The following is a 22,748-nucleotide window of genomic DNA, read 5'->3' as shown; positions in this document are numbered from 1 at the left end:
GCGCTACCTAAAGGACGAATGTATCTTGTATTTTGGGTGTTGTTGTTGGAGATAGCCTAAAGGAGATGAAACGGCGAGCTTGGAGGTACAGTTGTTCTGACCTGGGTTCTGAACACATTCAGAGGGAGACAGGTTTGATTTGAACAAGCAATTTTTTGCTTGGGCATGCAATCGACTGGAGTGGTCCCATTTTTTTAGTGCCCATGCATGATGGCTCAATCATATTCTCATTTCTTACCACTTCAGTACACAAGTTTTGATTGGGATGCTTATCACGTTATCACTAGCTCATAGCTTGTCCGTCCATGGCCCATGAAGTTAATCAGTAATCACTGCTTTTTTTGGCATGGATATATCTGAAGTAAACTAATTGCTGCTTAATTTTGCCTAGTTACCGAAATCATGCACATTGACAGCTTTATCACGGCCTGAGATCCATGCATGGATAGGATTTGTGGACTAGGCAAACTGCATGGTTACAAGAAGTTACGGCATACCACATACTCCTATATACCTAGCATAGCATCAGGATTCAGGCAAAATGCAACTTAGAGGTTAGGTTAAAAACCTCTACTGGCTGCCAGTGCAGGCATATTGCTCGTACATGCATCATGCATGGAAACCAAATGGACGTGTTTAACACAGTTTATGTACGTGCCGTCGTGTCATAACTCGTAACGTGCGTTGGGCATAGCATCAGCACTGCTCTACTCCGTAGCTAGCTCGTTTGGCAGACGATCACACACAAGAATACAAGATGGAAGAGAGAGCTAGACAGCTAGTCAGCTACGTACATGGGGAGAGAACTAACTAAAAGAACGGAGGGCGATACGCATGAAAGATCCAAATCTACAGTGGACCAGTTATTTCTGCCAAATAGCTAGGATTGCGCGACGTTTGGCAAAAGCCAACTAAACGAATCACCATCTTGATCGATCAGCATACAAATAGTCATGTATAGGCGGCCTACAGACAACTGGTTGGTTTCTGGACTGATAAGTCCGGCTGGTGCTGATTTGTTGAGAGAGAAAAACACTATTGACTGGCTGATAAACCCTGACTGAAACCAACAAGCGAACAAGCTGAAAAATGGGGAGCCAACAAACAAAAGTTACTGTGTTTTCGCAGCGGCATGCATGCATATGCATTCAGCTATGTACTTGGAGTTTCGAGATCAGAAACAATAGTGAAAATTTCAGTCAAGTACTGATACGTACTGATGTAGTGATGTGAGTAGCAAGTTAGCAACATATACTAATCTTGCAGCAAGCAAATCATGCTATACATATAGATTTAACAAGGTAGATCTACCACATCTTTGAAACAACACACCCATATATATATGGGGCAGTGCCCCCCTAATTAATAAAAATCGCTGGTTTCGCGTTTGTACAGATCACTTCTTCTACTACTACTACTACACTACAAAGCATGCAGATATAGAGAAGCAAAAAAAAGAAGGTATTACCAATAATAAAAAAACTATGATTAATAACAGTAAGAAAAGTCACTCCCGTGCTCTCACTAATGAACAAAAACAACAGTAATAAAAACACCATTGATTAACCTCCCCCGGAGTGGATGAGTTCTCACTCAAATAAAAACACAGTCAAACGGCAAGATAAAGCTAACACTGCAGAAGGCTGAAGAGATGGAGCTACTGGTTTATTACGTACGTACTAGCTAGTGTGTCATGTGGGTAAACAGCTGCGTCATCCGTACATCAGATCATCAGGTTCAGGTTTGTCTCTTGCTCATGGGAACGCGCCGTTGGGGGTGGGCAAGTCCGGCCACGCCACGGACATCGCCGCCGGCCCGGCGGCCCAGTACTGCATCTCGGACGCGGGGACGGACACCGGCGGGAGGTCTAGCCCGACCGTGGCGCAGCTGGTCAGCGCAGCCGAGACGCTCGACGCGGCCGGCGGGAGGGAGGTCAGCGCCGTGGTGCAGGGAAGGGACGTGACGCCGGAGGCTGCTTCATACCCGTGTCCGCCGCGTCGGGAGGCGCTGCTCACCACCGCGTGCAGCTGGTCGCTGTAGTAGCTTGCAGCCGCCGTCGACAACGAAGACAGGGGCAGCTTTAGCCCGAGGCTTGACAACACGTCGTGCTGGCCCAGCGGCGGCCCCATGCCGAGCTGGGAGTCCATGTGCGGCGGCGTAGGGATGGCACGCGGCGCGGACTGCGGCCACAACGACGTCACCGTGCCACTGGCATTATTGCCGGCGCCCGGCAGGACGTGGAGGGGAAAGTGTGCCATGGCATCGAGGCCGAGGAGCCTGTGCATGTTGCCTCCGCCGTGGCCGCCGCCGCCCTGCACGCCCCTGGCGCTGTTGAGCAGCGCCATGAGCTGCGCGGCGGCCGCCTGCTGCGAGGACGCCCAGGGCCCGGGGCCGGCGCCCATGCCCATGCCCATGCCCATGCCCATGCCCAAGCCAACGCCGAGGCCCAGCGACGGCGCGCCGCCCACGGCTTTGCAGGAGGAGATCGCCGGCTTCACGACGGGCGTAGGCATGGGGCGCGGCTTGCGGCAGCCGCCGCCGATGGGGACGTTGCGGAGCGCGCCGCCCTTTGTCCAGTACCGGCGGCACGTCTTGCAGAAGTGGCGCGGCTGGGTGAGGTTGTAGTTGTTGTAGTAGCAGAACTTGGTGTTGGAGGAGTTACACCGGGGGCACCGCAGCGGCGTCTGCTCCGCACCTTGCCCTTGCCCCTGCCCCTGCTGCTGCCCCTGCGGCGACGACGTTGCCGACGTCGACCGCTGCGGCTGCTGCTGCGCAGACGAGCGCGACGACGTCGAGGAGGACGACGTGGGCGATGGGTTGGAAACGACGGGATGCAGCAGCAGGGGCAGAGACGCCGGGTTCACGCTCTTGAGTTGGTCCATGGCGGCCCCGCCGAGCAGTTCTTGGATCATGGTCGGATGGATGGCGATAACTCAGGATCAAAAAAGGCTTCTTGAAGCAGAAGAGGTTCGGTTCTTTCTTGGAGATGGCAAAGGTGGAGTGGTGTGGGGTGGTTGCTTTCAGGTTCTAGCTTTGTGTTGTGAATCGATCAGAGGGATGGAGGCTGGGGTGGGGTAGTGGTACATACTGGGGTGTGGCGGTTTATAAAGACGTCGGATCGTCGGAGCTGGGAGAGGGGGAGAATGATCTATCCTGCCATGCCATGGATTGGATCGGATTGAGCTAGGGCTAGCTGCCGCTTTGTTTGTTTGTGTTTTCTGTGTGCCTTGGCTTTACTTGTCTTCTCTGTGTTCAGAAACCAAAGCTTTGTCTTGATGTGTAATTACCTGGGACACTTGTTGGCTGCAAGTGGGGTACAACCAGGGTTTTGGGCATGTTAAGCAGGAGGGACGTGGGGACCACCGCCACAAGTTCCTTGGAATGATGAATGAATGTGGTAGGGTTTCACTTCACAGTTTGGAACACTACTGCCATGTTCTAGTTCCAACTGACCTAGCTGTCTCCGTTTTGGGGCCTCTGTTTTGTACCCATATGCAGGTTCACTTTACCAAATGATCTACTAGTAGTACTACTCCAATTTTACAAGATGCATGGTTTACCACACATACAACAGTCCCTTTCAAATTCAAGAAGCATGCAGTATATCTTTTGCACTTTTTTGGAAAGAAAGAAGCACATCTTTCCTGAAAATCCAGAAGTGATCCCGCACAGTGCCTTTTTTTCGTTTTAATGGGGGAAAAAGAGTTAACTGACCCCGTACTGTGCCTTTTTTCGTTTTCATGGAAAAAAAGAGTAACCGTACGTAGAAAACTATGAATTGTCGATAGCACGTATCTCCCGTTATTATACGAAAATGAGTGGAGCCCCGAGCATCACAATCACATTCAGCGGACTGTGGTACGCAACGTCATGATCGACCAGTAGGCCGCGCGCGGCCGGTGGTAGGGCCTGCCCGGCAGCGTGTGATCATGGCACTCCAATGCACAGGCCGGAGCACTACGAGTTGTTGTTGTTGTTGGGACAAAGGAGAAGAAATCATCACAGGAATTTTCTAAGCCGAAAGGAAAGGAACATGCATGGTGTCATTCATGAGCAAAATAGGTGGAGATTGGAGAAGCAATGGAGACGCGGAGAGGATTCTCCATTCCCCAATCATGCAGTCAAGCTCTAAAAATGGGCTTACTCATCGCCCACCAGCTTGGTCGGCTGGAACTGCATGCCTTGAGCCCTTGACCGTCCGCGGAAACGCCAGAGCTTTGTGACTCATGCATGAGGTGACAACCGGCCTTGACCCCCTGCAGCAATTTGGTTTGAACAAGCCACAAGAAGCATTGCAGCCGTGTGTTGGCGTTCTGTTTATAGTCATCAGTATCGTAGTAGTAGCAGTGTAGCACTGATCAGCGTTGCATGATTACCAGTGCTGTTGCAGGTTCAGAGGAGGAATACAATCATAGGACAACTCCTACAGTCCTACAACGCTGCGCGTTGTTGCGCTGCCTTTACGTCCAGATTCCAGAATATGACTGGTGTGGAGAAAGCCGGAGAGGATGCATGGTGGTGGACTGGTGTGCTGACATGTTAAAAAGCTTTGAACAAGAGCCACTACTACAGAAAACTTTACCGAGGCGGGCAGATTCGATTAACCGAGGCGGGCATCGCAACCGCCTAGGTGGAAAGGTCACGGTAAATAGAACTTTTTTCGAGGCGGTTCAATGCCCGCCTCGGTAAATCGAATAAAAAAACAAAAAAAAGAGAAAACCCGTGGATAAGCCCGGCAAGCCCATCCACGCGCCGTTGCCGACGCAGTTGCTTGCCGGCGCCTGCCGCGGCCGAGGGAGGCCTCCCTGAGCGCCGCCGTAGCCGGATCCGGCTCCTCCGTGCCGGGGAAGGTCGATCCGCGCCGTAGGAGCTCAATCCACGCCGTAGGAGCTCCAAGGAGAGGAGCACTGCCGCCACCGGGCCCGCGTTCCTGGCCGCCGCTGCCACGTCTGGAGAGAGAGAGAGAGAGGGAGGAGCTAGCGTGGCCATGGGAGAGAGAGGGAGGGGAGGGGGCGAGTCAGGCACAGGCCTCTGCGCGGAAGTTCGCGAGATAGAGAGAAAGGGATAGGGCATGTCGGGCTGGGGAGAGAGTGAGAAGCTGAGGCTGAAAACCCTAAAGTCTGATATATATGTGTGCTCGGAACTGGGCCTCTTGGGCTAGCGGGTTGGGCCTGATTTACCGAAGCGGTTACGTTACGCATCGGTTAATGTATTAACCGAGGCGGTTGCTGGCCCGGCGGGCAACCGGGCCGCCCGCCTCCAATGCCATTTTAGAAACGCCGCGCAAAAGATTTTGTGTAGTAGTGAGCATCACTTCAGTTCACTTCACTTAGCACTTTGTTGCATTCAGGGATGCACTACTCCCTCTTTATAAACAAGTTCGTCCTTATGCACAGTAATTATATTCAGTTACATATACTCCAGTAGTACATACATCACATATATAGGCCACGCCTTCAAAGGTACAGTATTTGACAAGGATTCCTACGTTAAACATTGTATACTAGTATTGCTACACACCTACGGATTACTGTGCTCCACAGGGCAACAGGCTTTGTCTGGACGTGGCGAAACGCATGTACGAGTACTAGCCCAACGCACGCACAGCACGCGTGGTACTGTATAACCGTACCGTGCTTCGCTCGCCTTCCCGTCTGCCGCCACGGTCCATGCATGCAGACTGGAAATTTGGAATCCTCCCTGCAAAGCGCAACCGGCGTCCGGACTGGTCACCTCTCGCGCTCGCCCGGTCTCGGTCGGTCGGTCGGCGTGGTGGCCCAGTCCCCGACGCAGCGGGGCCCCACAGAGCGGCCAGCACGCCTATCGTCATCACGGTCACGGGGGTACGCTGCATGCATGCGGCTTGCACATATCCTTCATCGCCAGATTATTCACCAATCACTGGTAGAAATGGATGGGAAGAAAAAATGCTAGCAGCACAGTATATTCTACAGCAAGAAAAAAGAAGCCCTGGTCTGATTCACATTTGTTCTGCAAAGCCGGCCAGTGTTCTGTATCCGCGACCGCGACGGCCAGGTCTCGATCGTTTGCGAAGCAGAGGGCCCTGTTGGTCTTGAGCAGCAACGGAGGAGGAGGCACTCGGCGGCGAACGATTAACGCCTCCTGGCGCCCGTACGCCGTGCAGTCAAATTACGCTGCGACGGCATGCAGCTCGAACGGGTGGTGGGGGAGGGGACGGGAGGACGCGTCGGAGCGTGCCGCGCGGGGGCGGGGCAGCCCGACAGGCGGTCGTACGCTCCCCCCGGCGGAAACGACCGCGCAGGTGCATTCCTGCCCTGCCCCCACGCCGCCCGGATACGGATTCCTGCGCCGGCCACACCGATCCCAGCAGAACCGAGCCGAGCCGAGCGTCTCGTCCTCTCGGCGCGGCGCGGCATGCCCAATGCCCTGAGGCCCCTGAATGCCAGCACCAGCAGCCGAGGCCGGGTCACCTCTTGTTTGGGGCCGACCCCGGGGGACGCAAAGGCAAGGGGCAGGCGGAGGAGCGGCAGGGAGAGAGGGCCGGCAAACGCAAAGCGGAAAAGCGACACGCGCAAAAGCGAGAGGCTACCCGAGCCGCGCGCTCGCTGGTCCCTGCCTGCTGCCTCTGCTGGTGCTGGTGCTGTGCCGATGGATTTGACTCCTAGAAACCCGGGCTCCCTTCCCTAGTCCTTGCCCGGCCGGGGCGGCCTTTAACCTCGCGGTAGCTGCTTCGCTTCTCCCGCACACGACGACCGACCGATCATGCATGGAAACCGACGAGATGCATGAGAGATTCTACTACGAGGTGTAGCTCGATCGTTCCGTGTCACCATGGTACACGCTACACTGACCCGCTGGCTGTCTAGGACTAGGAGAAGTAGCCACTACTGTTCGTCGATTCCTTTGTTTTCCCCGGCATGGTCATCTGCAATCTGCATGGTAGTAGGAGTATCTGGTAACAGGATCGGAACGAAACGCCGGCGTGACGACGTTGCTGATGAAGGCCTGAAGCCCAATAATCATGGTGTACTTGGGTGGAACGGAAGTTAAAAGCACATGTTTCGGATGACACGAAAGCAATGTGCCAATATAGAAGCAGCAGTACGATCAAAAGCTCTGAGTCTGTAGAAGCGAAGGAAACTACGGTGCTGATCAGGATTTCAGAACGTGGAAAGGTCCAATATTGCGGTGTGCCATGATGGCTCATGAGTGAAGATGGAAAGGGAGAGGGTTCTTGGGACCCGAGAGAGAGAGAGGAGCTCTATCTACCACCCGGGTGTTTTAGCACACGGTAACATCTGAATTTTTTCCCCATAGATATTGTTCATCTTCCTTCTCTCTTCTCTTCCTTCTTGACACAAATCACAAATCAAAAGTAACAATTTTTTTCTATGAAATGACATAGACAAATTTGGTGGCGGCGCCGGAGTTGGAGAAAAAGCTCGCCGGACTTGAGGAAGATGCCGGGGGCGGGCGCAGGCGCTGCAGTGACGCGGGCGTGGCTGCGCAGACACGGCGGACGTCGGTTCTATGGCAAAAAAAAAAAAATATGTGCCACCGAGTGATAAAATAACCGGGCTGTTGTATAGCATTTCCGGAGAGAGAAACATCAGACATGAGACATCAACATGCATGCATGCACTCCGGAATCGGAGTCTGGGCACGCTGAAATCTTGGGTGAGTGGAGTGGCCAAGGGTTGAGAGCCATGAGTGATGAGTCTGTTCACTCGATTGTGCCTGGCCAGCACTTTCGGAGTTCGGGAAAGATGAATGAATGGACGGATGGACTGACGAGCCGAAAGGACGGGTGCAGGCAGCAGGCAGGCAGGCAGGCAGACTGGGTAGCTGCCGGGCCTCGTACGGGCCAACACATGTTTGTCCACCGCCCGTCGGCGTCGCGCTGAATGACAGGACGTGACATGAGGAAACAAACGACCTGTTCATTGGTCGGATTGTAGGCTGGTTTAGGCTAGCTGGTGTTGGTTTATTGTGAGAAAAAAATACTATTGGTTGGCTAGTTTAGACTAGCTAAAATCAATAAACGAACAAGACGAAACTCTTGTACCCTTGCATGCATGCTTTTTCCTCTGTGCGCGCCCGGCTCTCCTCCCTTTGCCTCTCACTCATGACCACCCAGTCGCCCTCAGCGTAGCTAGCTCTCGTCGCCGGCGAGGGGGGAGGCCTGAAGGGCGAGAGGATGAGTCTGCAGTCTGCACTCCACTGCACGCACGCAGGCCGATGCATGCATGCACGTCATGAGGGCAGTCCCAATGCTAGAAACGTATAGTTTCTATACCTATTAATTTTTATAGATACTATGTATAGAAACCATGATTCCAATGGATAGTTTCTACAGAACAACTTTTTATCCAATCACATACACTCTCTCTTCATTCGCTACCAATCACATCCCTTCGTGTCTTGGTTCTCGTGTAGACATGGTTTCTAACTTAGACCCGGTTTCTATGATTTTTGTTCTCTTTCTTCAATAACTATCTTGCCACATCAGCAAAATGCTTAGGTGGCAGTACAATTAATGCCCATATAAACTATAGTGATTTCTGCATTGGGAGTGCCCTGAAGGAAGAATATCGGGTGGGGCCTCCACGTCTTTTCTCGCCGGCCGGAGCGAAACGAGAGACGGGACTGCAGATTAGCGCAGTACTAGGAAGCATGATGATGGTGGTCAAGCTCGGGATTCGTGCCGTCTGCGCTTAAGCTGTTCAAAAAGGTGCAAGAGGCACGCGCTTGAAAATTGGGGCACACCACCTGCCTGCTCTCGCAAAATCCACGCTTCAAACGAGGTGATCTTTGCCATGCCACCAGAATCTTTCGGGCGGTCTTCATGAGAGCTTGGAATGCCCTGCTGAATTCGGTACATACGTACATTTATACCCTGTATTCTGCAGGAGTACTAGCTTACTGTATTGCAAGAAGAGATCGATGTACTGTAAATACCCAAGTACGTGGCCCTGACAACTCAAGCTCTAAACTCTACTACACACTACAGTGCTATACAACATACTAGTAGGAGTACTCGCACTGTTCCCTTGTGTCATGTCTCCGACGGTCCACTTGAATACAGCAGTAGTAGCATCCATCACTCGGTGCACAGTGACGTGATCAGGGTGAGGGCTAGCACGTCGAATTTAACAATGGGAGCCGGCCGGATACGTCACAGCTTTATCAGATCGCCCCGCAGCGCACTCGCTTTAGGCCCTGTTTGTTTTCGCTTCTTCCGGACACGCTTGGATTATAATCTAAGCGAGGATTTTCTCGATTCTCGCTTCTCGCTTCTCGTAGTTCAAATCTCTGAAGCGGCTTACCACATAAGCGAGAATCGGTGGAAATAAGTAAAGCGTTTGGCGGGATTCTCGCTTATTTTCACCGATAAGCCGCTTATAAGCTGAAACAAACGGGGCCTTATTCCTCGGAATTTTCCACGCGCGGGGAAGAGGGCGCTGCAGCCATTCAGCCATTCAGGCAAGCAAGCTGCCCAAGCACGGAGGCAGCACCCGATACTGGATCTGTTCGGGTTACCCTATATTCGATTTATTCGATTTTTTTTTTCAATCGAAACCGTATTTTTCTTTCACAACAATTCAGTTAAAACAGTGTTTTTCGGTCAGTTTCAACCAAGTTTCGTACCCGCGAACTGGACCGGAGTGCTTCCAATGCCGGATCGGGCCGCGGCGCGCTGCCCGAGGCAAACAGCAGCTGCTGCTAGGCGGGAGCGGCAACAGAGAGAGATTCGGGGAACCGCCATCATCACGCCGCCCAGGGGGAACACCTTCTCTGCCTCTGCGCCTGCGGCCTGCCCGACTTCCATCGATCGGCGCCACGCCCCAAGAACATTCTCGCGCATCAGATCCTTGCCCCCAATCTTTTTGTTTAATCGATCGCTGCTCATAGGCCGTCTAGCCCTCTAGGCTAGGGCAGTGTGTGTCGCCGGTGGCAGGAACCCCAGCGCGAGGAGGGGAGGGAGGAAGGGAATCAAAAACCGAATCGATGCCGGATCGATCGCCATGCCATGCACGTCTTGGACGGCACGAGGGGAAACCATTACTACGCCCATAACGTGATCAAGGCGAGGTGTCACCGTCACGGTAGCCAAGGCTAGGATCCGGTACTAATACGATGCTTTACCTGCCCGGCATGAATCATTCGCGATGGGTAAAAGAACGGCGATCAAGATCGTGGTCAGGTCGCAGCCCCAATAAGCGCATGATTACTGTCTGCCAATATGCGCGTTCGGGATTCGGTGCCGGCCGGACTCACTTTCAAACGTCCTTCTTCTTTTGATCCATCGTTCTCTCCTCTCATTCTCTCCCATAGTCGCATGTGACTCCGCGCGCATGGGACTGCTGGGAAATGCGCCTACTGTCTTGTGTGCAGAGTTGTTAAACCTGTCCGTTTACGTGATCTTGGCGACGGATTCTACGTACCGGTGCAAGGCAGAAGCAACTGAACGATAGCAGTTGGATTTTTGCTTTGCTCTGCAGAGGCTAGAGAATAGAGACACCTCCAGGTAGTAGATAGGTGACCCAGCTCATACGCGGTACGCCGCAGTTTCATTACCAAATTGCAATAGAATTGGGAATTTGCTTGTACGGAGTACGCATATTCAGCTTGTTTCAACTTATTCTCTTTCACAGCCGAAATCAGCCATAACCGTATCAGCCGAACACGCTGATGATGTTTTATGTGTCAGGTAGCTTAATTCGTTTTCACACCTACTAAATTGTTTACATGGCAGCCATCAGTCCATATTAGTATTTTTTTTTGGTTGGCCTTATATAACCCAAAATATGTGTGAAACCTGCATCCCACGTTAGTGTTGCGAATATGTCATCTCGTGCTCTACATGGGCTAATAATATTGTGAGACACGTGTTAGAAACTCGTAAATAAAACTGTTGATGCAAAAGTGGATCTGCAAACACAAAGGGCTAATACCCGAATCGATATCCAAAGCGTGCCAGTCGATTTGACCTGCTAATCGACAAGGATGAAGAGACGAACACTTTGGTCCTGACAACAGCGATACGCCCGGAAGTCACGGCCAAGAGGTGCTCACGCGGAACTCGAGAATCGCCGAAGATCGCACTGAAGCGATGCAGCTCGCCGAATCAATGAGAACTCGTAAAAAGAAAAGTATGCAAATTGACGAAGTCGCCGAAAAGTAGATGCAAATAGGAGTAAAAGTTGGTTTTGATATTGATTGATATATATTTTTACATTGCTCCTCACTCCATATTTATACCCTGATCTAAAGAGACACAACCGAACACAACTAGGACACCAATCCCATATCTAAGGAAACACGTGACTCTTACACGAATCATACTCTAACTAATATAGAAAAGGAAATCAACTCCTATCTATTTCCCTGTCCGCCTCAGTTACGATGGAAAACTCACCGTCCTCCTTCCCATCGGCATACTCCCTGTTTCATCGGCAGTAGTCTTCAAGCCTCCCTTCATCGGCATATTCCATGTTCCATCGGCAGTAGTCTTCAAGCCTCCCTTTATCGGCATCGACAAAAACACCTCCAACCTCATCGGCAACGCCCGAGTCCAAGTCAACCTTTCCATCGACCACCACCAGCTATCGGCAACCATCTATACAAGCTGGCTTTCATCGGCTATCAAAGTATTCAATAACTTTCCCCTTACCGATTAATCCACTCCGATTATTCTGACATGTGCAAAAAACGGTGTCAACACATGCCCCCCAATTTCGGAGTATAAAACCATTAATGCTCCGAAATTTACTCCAGATAACGCTTGCCTTCGCCCGATTACCGTAACTCACTCTCCAAGCCAAAACTTGATCTGTTATCAAATCCAATCAAATCTAATCTTGATTCACGCATTTCAGTAAATATCGCACAATCGCCAACCACTCTTGCCGTGATTATGGTTAAGATACCGAAACAATAACCCATCGGCAAGATCTTAACATGATAATGCTGCCATTTTCAGAATTAAAATATCCTGTATCGATATCCCCTCTAAGTCATGATTACTTGTCATCAACTCATCTGTACAATCCCCTGATTATCGTGCGAACAGTTACCATATCCTTCTGAACCGTCTCGACCTATATGCACGCGACATAGAAATAAGTCCAAAATACCCTTACTCCGGGCGGCTTATAAATAGATTCCTCCGGAACCCTCATTTTCTACTTTCAGCCTCCAATCCTTGGCATTTCTCTCTCCGGCGGCGACTCCGACGAACAACCACGCGACCCCAACCAAGAAGAACCCTTCTCCGGTGCTAACTTCAAGTTTCCTCAAGACCATGGCCATCAACTTCGACGTCCCCGCGGTTTGCTCCACTTCCATTACCCTTTACTTTGCTCTTTTCGTAAATTCATTCAGTTGGTGATTTTCCCTTTCTTCTATTCTCTGGATTTTATAACCTTAGGAACTGCGCAACAAATTAATTATCCCAACCGATCAGCCGCACGTCCAATGCCTCGGACCAATGGGCAACCCAGATCCAACCGATCTGATCAATGCAGAGGTTAACAGAATCCCCTTTAGAGCCCAAAATTTCTCTCTGAATTTGTGGAAAGACACATTCCGATCTTGGCCCAAAACCACCAAGGGGTGGAAAGACTGGTACTTGAGAGTTAATAACTCGATGCAAGTATACTGGGCAGAACGAAGATTAGACCAATGTATCAGGCTCTCTATTGCCGATATGCAGAAAAATGAATCAATGATAATTGCAGCTGCTTATTTCTGGTCAGACACAACCAATACTTTTATGTTTGGACATGGCCCAGCTACTCCTACCCTTGCCGATGTCCACATGCTTACTGGCTTGGACATCTCAACTGCCGACGAAGGCTCCATCTATGGTAGAAAGCCTGAATATAGAGTGAATACCCGTAACATCGGCGGTTGGACAGGATACATTCAAGAATACCAGAAAACCGGGACACCTAGCCAGAGGGAACATGCCACATTCCTGAATATGTGGTTAGAAAAATTTATCTTCTGTGGTCGATCAGTAGGACCAACCAACGCCTTCCTCCCTGCAGCTGAACTTCTAGCTAATGGCGCAAGGTTTCCTCTCGGCCGATACCTTCTGAGCTCCACTTATCATCTTCTTCACCAAGTGTCTCAGAAGCTTCTGCTTGGCGAACCCATCGGCAACCTGGGAGGCCCGTGGTGGTTTATCAACATGTGGCTGAATGCCCATATGCACAAACGTTTGCAATGGGACTTTTTTGCTCAACAATTCCCACGAGAAATTGCTGAAGATTATGTGCTCGGGGATGATGAATCGGCAACACGCTCACCCCTCAATTTTGGTGAAGCCATAATCGTCCTCCCTGGAACAGAAGCCAACGAAGACCAAATCGGCAGATTCTTTCAAAGCTTCTATAATGGTCTCTCTCGTGATCATAGGGCCTGGGTACCTTATATCGACGAAGAAAACAGATTCCCCCTTCTTTTCAACTTTGCCGATGACACTCTAAATCAAGATAATGAGCTTATGATGGCTATCATCACTCCCAGGGCAATTCCAGTAAACACATTCGGCAGCGGGAAAAACACCAACATTACATATGAATTTTACAACCCATCGGCAGTATCCCGCCAATTGGCTTTTGGGCAACTGCCAATCAAACTCTGCTTTGCCGATGTGATCAAACCCAGGGAAACAATCACCTGCGGAACAGACTGGAACAAGGTAGTACAACTTTCTCCTGATGCCGATACCACAGATGTCGATATATCCACCTGGACACCAATCTCTTTCATCACCGAGTCATACAAGCAATGGTGGCGAGAGTGGAAAGAGCAACTGTTCGCGACTTCTGTTCACACATATCGGCACATGATCGATTCTGAATATGCCATCCCTGACGACGCGGTAAATTTCCTTTGAACTCCCTTCTGCTTTTCCTTTCATTTATCAGTAACTGATTCCCTTGTAACAGGTTAATAACCCAGCACCATCGGTGAGCAAAAGTGGGAAACCCTTCAACCTCCGGCCTGTTTCCCCAACATCGCCGATCGGCTACAACGCTCCCACCTTAGCCGCTTTGACCCGCCAGAAGATTCTTACTAAGACCATCACTTCTAAGTCCAAATTGGCTACATCCAGGGCTACCCCATCGGCCGCTGCTACAACCTTGGTCAAAGCCTTTAAGGTACCAACCTTGTTTATTTTCACTTATGCCGATCACAAACTATATTAACCTTAATCATCAGGGGGTAAGAGCTGCTACGGGATCGTCATCGGCAATTCCGCCGATATCAAGTACCACTCCTTCAGAGGTAGCTTCTTGACTTTACATTTTATCTGTTAAATATCATATTCTTACACTTGTTTTTGCAGCAACAATTGGGTACATCGGCAAACGTACCAGATGCCCAAGCTTCACAATCAAGTGTCGATGCCCCCCAGCCAATCGTTGCCAATGTCCAAGCAAAGCGCAAAGCTTCAACAGATACTGAAGCACAGCCAAAACGACAAAAATCTATGCCGATCCCTACATCTGCCCCAATGTCATCGGTCATCATACCTCAAGAGCCCACCACCGATGAAGTCACAGAGGATATCCCATCGGCAAGCTCAGCCGATCCACACGACATACTCCAGGTTGCTTCCTCCAGTCAAGCACAGGAAATTGCCTTGAAACAGGTAAACCGATTAACCTATCTGATTTTACAATACTCATACCTACCCCTGATTGATCTCCTTGTCTTTCTTTCAGGAACAAGATTCTCCGAACAGCCTATTTTCCTTTGCCATTGACATTTCTGACGACGATGGAGAGGAAACAAGTTCTTCCCTTGCACTGGGAACAATATCGGCAGAGACTAAATCCAAGTTGGAAACCCTCCTGAACTTGCTACAGCAAAGTACCGCCCAACTGGTAGATGATTCGGACCCCGCAAAGGCAATTTTCAAAACAATTCGTGGCCAGGTCCCTGCCGATGTTGAAGAAATACTCTTCCCAGCAGCTCACTTAGAAAGCCGTCAACTGCAATATCAACGGGCTGCTCAGCGCATTGCCGATAGAGCAGCTCAAGCTCAACTTAAAAGAGAGATGCTACAACTGAAACAAATCGCTGATGAGAAGCACAAGGGCATCGTCAACTTGCAGACTTCGGGTGCTGCACTTAAGCAGAAAATCTTGGATCTATCGGCAAGGAAGGCAGCTCTATTGGCTGAATTGAAAGAAATCGATGCAGCCTTAACTCATGCTCAACAAGAAGAAAGCCAGCTACCCAATGCCGTCAAAGCCCTTCAGCAAGAAAGAGATATCCAAGCTCGCAAAGCTTTAGCCATGAAGAAGAAACTCAAGCCTGTGGAGGGTGCTGCCGATGACGATATCAAAGAAATGGAAGAAGCCGACCAGATTCGCCTGCGTGCGATATTAGCTATCCAATCCTTGCTGAACGTGTAATCTTATTTATTGTATCGGCACTTTATAAGATATTGATACTCTTGCATAATTCCAGCCGATAGTACTGTTATCGGCACTTATGCTCTTATGCATCTGTCCAGATACTAGGGTAATATTTCTTTAAATATTTTCCATTTAACGCTCTGGGAAACACAACCCCTTCGAGGGTTTCTAAAATATATGCATTACCAGGAATAGACTGATTTATCCGATATGGACCTTCCCAATTAGGAGACCACTTTCCAAACTTTGAACTTTTAGTCCCAATCGGTAAAATCAATTTCCAGACCAGATCTCCATCGGCAAACTCTTTTACTTTCACCTTCTTGTCATACCATCTAGCTACCCTTTTCTTATTTTCTTCAATACTAACTAAAGCCCTTAACCGATGACCCGCCACATCTTCCAACTCATCTTTCATAAGAGTATTATACTCATCGGCTGTCAGCTGATTTTGAGAACGTATTCGTCTAGAGCCAACCTTAATTTCCCAAGGCAACACTGCATCGTGTCCATATACTAACTGATAAGGCGTTACTTTGGTTGCACCATGGCATGACATCCGATATGACCACAAGGCTTCATTTAATACTGTATGCCACCTCCTAGGATTTTCTTCAATTTTGCGCTTAATGAGTTTGATGATCCCTTTGTTAGAAGCCTCAGCTTGACCATTAGCCTGAGCATAATATGGAGAAGAATTTAAAATTTTAATTCCCATACCCACAGCAAACTCATCAAATTCTCCTGATGTAAACATAGTGCCCTGATCGGTAGTGATAGTCTGAGGAATACCAAATCGGTAAACAATATGCTCTTTCACAAAATCAATCATATTGACCGATGTCACCTTTTTTAAAGGAATTGCCTCAACCCACTTTGTAAAATAATCGGTAGCAACCAGGATAAATTTATGTCCCTTACTCGATGGCGGATAAATCTGACCAATGAGATCAATAGCCCATCCCCGGAACGGCCATGGTTTGATTATAGGATTCATAGCCGACGCAGGCGCTCTTTGAATATTACCAAACCTTTGACACCCCTGGCATCCCTTAAAATATTTAAAACAATCTTCAAGAATAGTTGGCCAATAGTACCCATTCCTTCTGATCATCCATTTCATCTTGAAAGCCGATTGATGTGCCCCACATACTCCTTCATGAATTTCACCCATCAAGCTTTTCGATTCATCATTGTTAACACATCTGAGTAAAACTCCATCTATAGTTCGATAATATAATTCATCATCGAGGAGCACATATTTGGTAGCTTGGAACCTTATACGTCTCTCAACCTTTCTACCTGGATCCTTCAAATAATCGACAATCTCTTTCCTCCAATCATCGGTATCAACTGCCGATGTTAGCACTTCCTGAATAGGCTGATACCCTGAAGCATGCTGAGCTAATCGATTAGCTTCCTCATTATGCAATCGAGAGATATGTTCAAGACGAAAATCTCTAAATCCTTTCAATAATTGCAAACACCTTTCATAATACGAAATCAAGGCTTCACTTCGGCATTCATAACTTCCAGCCAATTGATTTATAACTAGCATAGAATCACCAAAGATTTCAACAACATCGGCACGTATTTCCTTCAGCAATTCTAACCCTTTTATCAAGGCTTGATATTCAGCTTGATTGTTTGTTGCTGTAGCAACAATCGGCAATGAAAACTCATACTTCTTCCCTTGAGGTGAAATTAACACAATGCCGATACCTGCTCCTTCACCACATGTGGATCCATCGAAGAAAAGTGTCCAGGGAGCAATCCCCAGAGAATCCACCGTGTTACAATGCTGAGTGACAAAATCAGCCATCACTTGCCCTTTAACTGCCTTAGTTGATTTGTAGCGTAGTTCAAATTCTGATAATGCTAAAATCCACTTGCCGATTCTACCACTTAATATCGGCATCGACAACATATACTTGACCACATCGTCTTTGCATATGACCGTACATTCGGCAGATAACAAATAATGCCTTAATTTGATACAAGAAAAGTATAAGCACAGACACAATTTCTCGATAGCCGAATACCTTGTCTCAGCATCCACTAATCTTCTGCTCAAATAATAAATAACACGTTCTTCCCCTTCAAATTCTTGAATAAGAGCTGAACCGATAACTGCATCATCAGCTGACAAATATAACCTGAAAGGCTTCCCATGTTGAGGTGGAACTAGCACTGGAGGATTTGATAAATATTTCTTAATTTCATCAAGGGCTAATTGCTGTTCAACTCCCCATACAAATTCCTGATCAGCTTTCAATCTAAGTAATGGGCTGAAAGCCTTGATCTTACCCGACAGATTAGATATGAATCTTCTAATGAAATTAATCTTACCGATCAAAGATTGTAATTCAGTCTTATTGGCAGGAGCAATCACCTTGTTAATTGCATCAATAGACTTCCTACTGATTTCAATGCCCCGCTGATGCACCATAAAACCCAAGAATTGTCCTGCCGATACACCAAATGCACATTTATTAGGATTCATCTTCAATCCATGCTTCCTTGTGCACTCCAGTATCTTTCGCAGATCGGCTAAATGTGCTGTGATATCTCCAGACTTAATCACTACATCATCAATGTAGATCTCCACTAATGTGCCGATGTATTCATGAAAAATAAAGTTCATAGCCCTTTGATAAGTAGCACCGGCATTTTTCAAACCAAACGTCATGACTATCCACTCGAATAACCCCACATGACCTGGACATCTGAAAGCAGTCTTGGGAATATCTTCCTCAGCCATGAATATTTGATTGTAACCTGCATTACCATCCATGAAGCTAATAATTTGATGTCCAGCCGCAGCATCAATCAACAAATCAGCAATCGGCATTGGATAACCATCCATCGGTGTGGCTTTGTTGAGATTCCTGAAATCAATACAAACACGAAGTTTTCCATTTTTCTTATAAACAGGAACCACATTAGAGATCCACTCTGCGTATCGACATTGCCGAATAAACTTTGCTTCAATTAATTTAGTTATTTCGGCCTTAATGTCAGGAAGTACATTAGGGTTGCATCGGCGCGCTGGCTGCTGATGTGGCCGAAATCCAGATTTGATAGGTAACCGATGTTCAACTATCGATCGGTCTAATCCAGGCATCTCAGTATAATCCCAAGCAAAACAATCTTTATATTCTTTTAATAAATCTGTTACTCGCTGCTTACACTTGGAATCTAACTTAGCACTAATAAAAGTAGGTCTTGACCTATTACCATCACCAATATCTACTTCTACTAAATCATCTGCCGATGTGAACCCTTGACCTAATTTCCCATCATCGGCAAACCTATCCATTAAAACTCTTCTTCAGAACCGACTGCTTGGTGGAATTTCATAATCAGCAACTCTAAGGAACTCTTTTTCCCAAGCTTCTCCTGATATGCATTTAGTTCGCTCATAAGTATCTGATTCTGCCGATGCGACGATATAAGAAGAATCACCAGGGACGATCTCAATCTTATCCCCAATCCACTGTACGAGGCATTGATGCATTGTAGAAGGAACACAACAATTAGCATGAATCCAATCCCTCCCTAGAAGCAGATTATATGCACCCTTGCCGTTGATAACAAAGAACGTCGTTGGCAAGGTTTTACTGCCGATGGTCAATTCCACGCACACTGCCCCTTTAGCCGGTGACACATTGCCTTCAAAATCTTTCAACATCATATCGGTTTTGGTCAAGTCTTGATCCCCCTTACCAAGTTTCCGATACATCACATAAGGCATAATATTAATCGCAGCCCCTCCATCAATAAGTACCTTAGACACAGGCTGCCCATCAACTCTGCCCTTCACAAATAAAGCCTTAAGATGCTGTCTCTCGTCATCGGTAGGTTTCTCAAAAACGGCCATCATTGGATCTAGTGTTAACTGAGCTACTTGATCAGAGAGAACAACTTCTTCCTCATTATCAGATAGTGCCAAAAACTCCATCGGCAACATGAATACCATATTAACATCTGCCGATGGACCCTTATTTTTGTGTTTTACCTGCCACTGCTGATGACCAGGCTTTTCATTGGAGGAATTTTCCTCCTGGTATAAATCCTCCTGACGCTCACGTTGCATCCTCCTCCTCTGCGTCTTTGTCAGACCCTCTGGGCACCATCGAGGAAACTTGGTTTTCCAAACCGGCTGATAACAAGTCCTAGTTAGTTCTACGCGACGTATATTAGGGTCCCTGTAGAATATCTCCTCATCGGGAACTCTTGCGTTTGCCATCTCCTCAAGCTCCTCTTGATTCCTTGGAAAATATCCAGCGCGTTTACCAAGCCTCTCATGTACACTAAGTCTGCCCCCCAGCCGATCATGCACTGATGCTCTGCCTCTGATTGGCTCGTTGATAGACAAACCCTGATTACCACGTTGAAACATCCTTTCTGAACGATTGACTCCGTAATAACCATTACACTCGGGGCAATTTTCAACAGTTGGCAATTTAATACCTTCTTCCCAGCAATGGATGAAGAACGGACATCTCCAATGATCTTTATGTCGATTCCACTCTTCCTGACGTCTCATTTCTTGCTGTTGCCGATATCGGTCATTACGTTGACGCCAACCCTCCTGCTGCCTTCGATGAGTAATCACCATGCCAGGTCGAGGAGGTTTTTTGGAACTACTGCTTTCCCCTAGCAAACCCTTACTCTTTGCATCATCAGTAGTTATCCGATGTTGGGGGTCTACTGACGCGTTTTTCTCAGCAGCTTCTGATGTCAATACCTTGGTCTTTCCTTTGGCATCCAACATATTTGCTGGAAAAGGGTGTTGATCAATTTTCATCGGCTTCTGGGTCTTGGAAGTACCAAACTTAATTCTCCCAGATTCAATTGCCGATTGTAACTGTTGCCTGAATACCTTGCACTCATTTGTACTGTGTGAAGTTGCATTGTGCCATTTGCAGTACAAAATTTTCTTCAACTCTTCTGCCGATGGAATCACGTGATTAGGTGACAGCTTAATTTGGCCCTCTTGAAGCAGAAGATCAAATATTTTATCAGCCTTGGTGATATCAAAGGTAAACTTTTCTGGTTCTTTTTGACCAAAGGGACATGATATCGGCTTTTTATTCTTAACCCACTCAGCTAAGCCGATAACTGGTTCTTCATCAGAGTCAGAATCTCCTACCTCTTCAACAAATGATACCTTTTTACTCCAGTTCTTTTTAGGTTCAAAAACCCTAGTGTCCTGATCAGAGATCCTTTGCACAAGATGACTGAGGCTTTCAAACTCCTGAGAAGCATATCTGTCTTTAAGATGTGGCAATAACCCCTGGAAAGCCAAATCGGCAAGCTGCCGATCATCCAACACCAGGCTGTAGCACTTATTTTTTACATCTCGTAACCTTTGTACAAAGCTCTCTACCGATTCATCATTACGTTGTCTCAATTTTACTAAATCGGTAAGCTTCTTTTCATGGATTCCAGCAAAGAAATACTTGTGGAATTGTTTTTCTAGATCAACCCAGGTAATAATAGAATTTGGTGGCAATGAAATGAACCATGTAAATGCTGATCCAGACAAAGATGATGAAAATAATCGAACTCTTAACTCATCTCTGTTAGCTGCCTCTCCACATTGAATAATGAAGCGATTGACATGTTCCATTGTTGATGTATCATCTTGCCCAGAGAATTTAGTGAAATCCGGTACCTTGTACCGATTTGGGAGAGGAATTAAATCGTAAGCAGGAGGGTATGGAGTTCGATAAGAATAAGTATTGACCTTGGGCTTTATCCCAAACTGATCCTTCACAATCTCTGCTATCTTATCGGCCCAAAAAGCATCAGCCTCCTGCTGACGAACTGGTTGAATTTCTACAGGAGGTGCCTGCTGACATCCCTCCACATATCTTTGTAGCCCACGGTCTCCAGCAATCGGCATATTTGCCGCTACTTGTGGTCCATTAGCCTGTTGGAAAGGATTCATCGGCTGGACTGCCGATGCTTGATTCTGAAAACCAGCTTGCATATGACCTTGTTGAATCCCTGCAACCTGCTGATTTCGCTGAACTGTATGTTGAACAGGTAACTGTCCTGACCAATCATTATTAGAACTCATTGGTACAAAACTTACCGATGGCTGGTAATTTGCTGATATTGTTGGATAATTATAACCGGTTTGAGGTATGAACTGAACCCCAGTTTGACTCATAGCAGGAGCTTTCTGCTGCATCGGCAGTACGCTCGCCGATGGACTTGAATTGAATGTTTGAATCATAGGCATCTGGAAACCTCCTGGGGTTGGTTGTACAGAAGTAGTTGCGGCATATTGAGGCACTTGAGCCATCGGCGAAACGGCCGATGATATAGGCGCTCTTCCTGCTGCATCAAATACTTGAGGTAACCTAGGATTGAAAGCAGATGACTCTGGAGGCATGCCATATCCCCACCAATTAGTAGGAATCTGGTTATTCTGAGACACAGGGCCTGACATAGCTGATGCCGATAGATCTGTATTAAGCTGAACTCGCCCTCCTGGTAACACCTGATCTGATTGTATCGGTGTAGATTGTATATTAGGTGAGCCTGCCAATACTGGAGGGGAAGTAACTTCTGTACCCACAACGGCCGAAGGAGCCGATGGAGTTTTGACAGATGCCGGCTCTGGTTGATGATAGGCAGGCCCAACGTAATGTGGTGCCGCTTGTCCTTCTTTGAGAGTCCGAACCACAGCATTATGAACAGTGTTGGATAGCACATTGGAATGATTAATCAAAGCATGATTTACTGCAGAATTAACCATCTCTTGAAGTTTACTAGGATTGGAGTCAAAGGTAACCTGCCGAGGTAACGGCAAATCTTGCTTCTGGATGACTTGTCCACTCTTGTTCAAGCTAAACGATCTCAGACAAAGCTGCTTGTATTCTTCTACAGCCTTTTCCATAGCCTGCCTCTGTTCTTCCTTGAGATCTTCTTCTGATACTGCGATGATGTTCCCCGGATCGATCTCGGAATTGAACATATTGATTGATTGGTCCCACCGAGCGTGCCAAAAGATGTGTTGATGCAAAAGTGGATCTGCAAACACAAAGGGCTAATACCCGAATCGATATCCAAAGCGTGCCAGTCGATTTGACCTGCTAATCGACAAGGATGAAGAGACGAACACTTTGGTCCTGACAACAGCGATACGCCCGGAAGTCACGGCCAAGAGGTGCTCACGCGGAACTCGAGAATCGCCGAAGATCGCACTGAAGCGATGCAGCTCGCCGAATCAATGAGAACTCGTAAAAAGAAAAGTATGCAAATTGACGAAGTCGCCGAAAAGTAGATGCAAATAGGAGTAAAAGTTGGTTTTGA

At 47.9% G+C, this 22,748-nt stretch overlaps 1 protein-coding gene and 1 long non-coding RNA gene across 2 annotated transcripts; one reads left to right on the top strand and one right to left on the bottom strand.

Annotated features, from left to right (window-relative positions):
* Positions 1-1,369: 1,369 nt before the first annotated feature.
* On the bottom strand, positions 1,370-3,052 carry LOC136477495 (dof zinc finger protein 4-like). Its single transcript, XM_066475679.1, has one exon. It carries the CDS (start codon positions 2,910-2,912, stop codon positions 1,755-1,757), a length of 1,158 nt encoding a protein of 385 aa, XP_066331776.1. The 5' UTR covers positions 2,913-3,052; the 3' UTR covers positions 1,370-1,754.
* A 10,460-nt stretch (positions 3,053-13,512) lies between these two features.
* LOC136477491 (uncharacterized) lies at positions 13,513-14,264 on the top strand. Its single transcript, XR_010764033.1, has 3 exons — positions 13,513-13,873; positions 13,941-14,153; positions 14,215-14,264. It is a non-coding gene; the product is annotated as an uncharacterized lncRNA (long non-coding RNA).
* Positions 14,265-22,748: the final 8,484 nt, after the last annotated feature.

Source organism: Miscanthus floridulus, chromosome 1 (genome assembly GCF_019320115.1).
Source record: "Miscanthus floridulus cultivar M001 chromosome 1, ASM1932011v1, whole genome shotgun sequence".
Classification (NCBI taxonomy): domain Eukaryota; kingdom Viridiplantae; phylum Streptophyta; class Magnoliopsida; order Poales; family Poaceae; genus Miscanthus; species Miscanthus floridulus.
This window is presented reverse-complemented; position numbering and strand designations above follow the sequence as displayed.

Bases quoted from the DNA above. Each gene is read 5' to 3' on its own strand.
- LOC136477495 (XM_066475679.1), bottom strand. From the start codon at position 2,912: ATGATCCAAGAACTGCTCGGCGGGGCCGCCATGGACCAACTCAAGAGC.